This window comes from Humulus lupulus, chromosome 2, assembly GCF_963169125.1.
Source record: "Humulus lupulus chromosome 2, drHumLupu1.1, whole genome shotgun sequence".
NCBI lineage: Eukaryota > Viridiplantae > Streptophyta > Magnoliopsida > Rosales > Cannabaceae > Humulus > Humulus lupulus.
In genome coordinates, this window is record NC_084794.1 from 228149007 (window position 1) to 228151836 (window position 2830).

Here is a 2830-nt window from a genome sequence, read left to right on the forward strand (position 1 = left end):
AATTAATTAATAGGATATATATATAGCAAAAAAACTAACAAATCATGTTCTTTGACTCGTCTTTATATATATTCAATGTATTGTAATATACCTAGAAAACAATATAGTATGTAAATACGAAATAATAAAAGAAAATGAATGGTTAGCTTTTGTTTTGTTTTGCTAGATTAATAAGAAACTTTAGTAGGTATATGAGGCTGGCAGGGTCAAGAGTAGTTCTATAAATGTATAGTAAGTGGTGACCAAACATCCCTTAGACATTTTTGGGGATACCTTTCCAATGGGATATATATATATATATATATATTAATTTCAGGCTCTCGTTTACAAATTATATATATATGGCCTTTATTACTGCTCTACTTATTTAATCACTACTACTATACAACTATTTCTCTCTCTTTCTTTATCAAAGACTCAAAGTGCCCATCACTCTATATCATCATCATCATCATCACCATCATCAATATCAATAGTCTTTTTCTCTGGTCAATCAGTCACCTTATAGTTATCTTTTTCCTTTCTCAGATCAATCTATATAGCTCTTCAAACTTCTTGATCAGCAGATCTAGATGTGTATATATAGACACATCATGTAGCTCTTTCAATATTGGATCGATAGACTTTTGTTGTCATTATAAATATAAATATATATATATATATAGGTCGATAATGGAGAGTAAAAGATTGAGCAATCACAACAGCATGAAAGAGTACTGTAGGAGTAGTAGTACTAGATCATCACTTGACACGATCAGATCATCATATTCCAACAACAACAACAACCACTTGATGATGATCAAGAACATTAAACCTAAAGTTATTACTGATCATCACAGTAGCTCCCCATCATGGAAAGTCAACAACAACACCAACAACTATAATGAAGCAGAAGAAGAAGCTGAAGATCAAGAAGAAGAAGGAGAAGGAGAAGAAAATTATAACATCATCAATGGCTTTTCATGGCCTCCAAGATCTTACACTTGTAGCTTTTGCAAGAGGGAATTCAGATCCGCTCAAGCTCTCGGCGGCCACATGAACGTTCACAGGAAAGACCGGGCCAGGCTCAGACAGTCTCCGCCCAGAGATATCATTCATGGTGGTCAGTATGGTATCACTACTACTACTGCTGCTGCTGCTGTTGCTGCTCTTCCTCCTGCTACTACTAGTACTACTGCCATGTTTATCAATCTCAACCCTAACCCTAACCCTAACCCTAACCCTACCTTCTCATCAGCAATTTCAACCAGCAGCAGGCTCCCGCCATTGATTCCTTATACTTCACCTATTTCATCTTTATGTTATTCTCCGTTTAAATGTTTTGCTGCAAGTTCCCCAAATGATGAAAACAAGAAATGGCAGCCAATATTGGATTACCATGCCGATCATCATCAAGCAATAGGGCTTGATGATGATGATGATCATCATCATTCTCAAATCATGGCCAGCAAAGGCTCAGATTTGGCCAAAATGATGAACCACAAAGAGTCTGTTTATGGGGACTACGTCAGATCAGGAATAAACGAATGTTTTGTAGAGAAGAACATGATGATGTTTCATCATCATCAGAATAATTTGAAGAAGCAGGTGGAGACCACCGCGAATAGTAGTACTACTGTGAGATTGGACTTGGAGATTGGTGTTCTTGGTGAGCCAAAAATGGGCAGTACCCTGGACTTGGATTTGGAGCTTCGATTGGGCTACTCTTAGCTATAAATTAATTCATTGTTATTATAATTATTATCTTGATCACTATATAGTTACAAGGGAAAAGCAATATCGTTAGTTTCTTTACCTAAGTGCGCGCGGTCTCATATATAGTCAAGTTAGAGAGACATATATACGCAAACCTGTGCAAGAGATCATTATGTTTCACTCTAATATATGAAATGTACGTGTGTGTAAGTGCTTATTACTTTGTTAGTCTTTATATGAGTTTTTATGATCAATATTATTATATATACTAATCTCTCGTGGTATATATATTTAGGTTCATTGTAATTCATATCAAGAATTATATTAATTTTGATATAGCACTTCCATTTAATTAGTCATATAGAATATCATTTACATATAAATATATATATATATATATATATATACATACCATATTATGGTAATGCAAAAGATATAGCGTGAAATTTTACATAAATAAAAGTGTATACAACTATTAAGATTAGGTGAAATTATTATATTATTATATTGGAATGGTAGTCCAAAAGAATTTATTGTATCCTATCCCCTCAATTTCTAATTCATACAAAACTTACAAATTCGTGAATGTTTTTTTCAAAAATAAATAAATAAATAAATAAAAAACAACCCCTATAATAAATTTGACAAAAATGAATAGTATTCCATATTTTCTTAAAAAATAATATTTTAATTAGCTCTCTCAATTAATTTTCTTATCTCATGTAGGCATGAATTTAACATTTCTCTCTACCTACTCGTCTTCTCGATTTGCAGTTGACATATTATTATCTAAAAGCTCATAAATGTTCCTCTCTAACATTTTTTGTAACCTTGCAAATTGCATTTTGATTCCTCAAATATTACTTCTAGCGCCTCAGTAATATCTCTCTTTAATTTCTTTCCAAAACGAAAAAAGATACATCACCCTAGAAATGCCTATCTTCCATAGAAAATATTGCACAATTATGCTCTAGTAGTATAATATATTGATATGCAAAAGCACAAGTATTTCTTCACGTGAATAGTATATGTAAAATCAAATGTGAAAATATAAATTTTAAAAAGAAAAAAAAAATCAGAATTGAGAGAGGTAAGGTTTACAATACTACAATAGTGTCCTGATATGTCTCTTCTA

General features: G+C 32.3%; 1 protein-coding gene across 1 annotated transcript; it reads left to right on the top strand.

The window, feature by feature from the left end:
- Nucleotides 1–428: 428 nt before the first annotated feature.
- LOC133816560 (uncharacterized) lies at nt 429–1915 on the top strand. The gene has a single exon (XM_062248985.1). The coding sequence runs from the start codon at nt 673–675 to the stop codon at nt 1708–1710; it is 1038 nt and encodes a 345-aa protein (XP_062104969.1). The 5' UTR covers nt 429–672; the 3' UTR covers nt 1711–1915.
- The last annotated feature ends 915 nt before the right edge of the window (nt 1916–2830 follow it).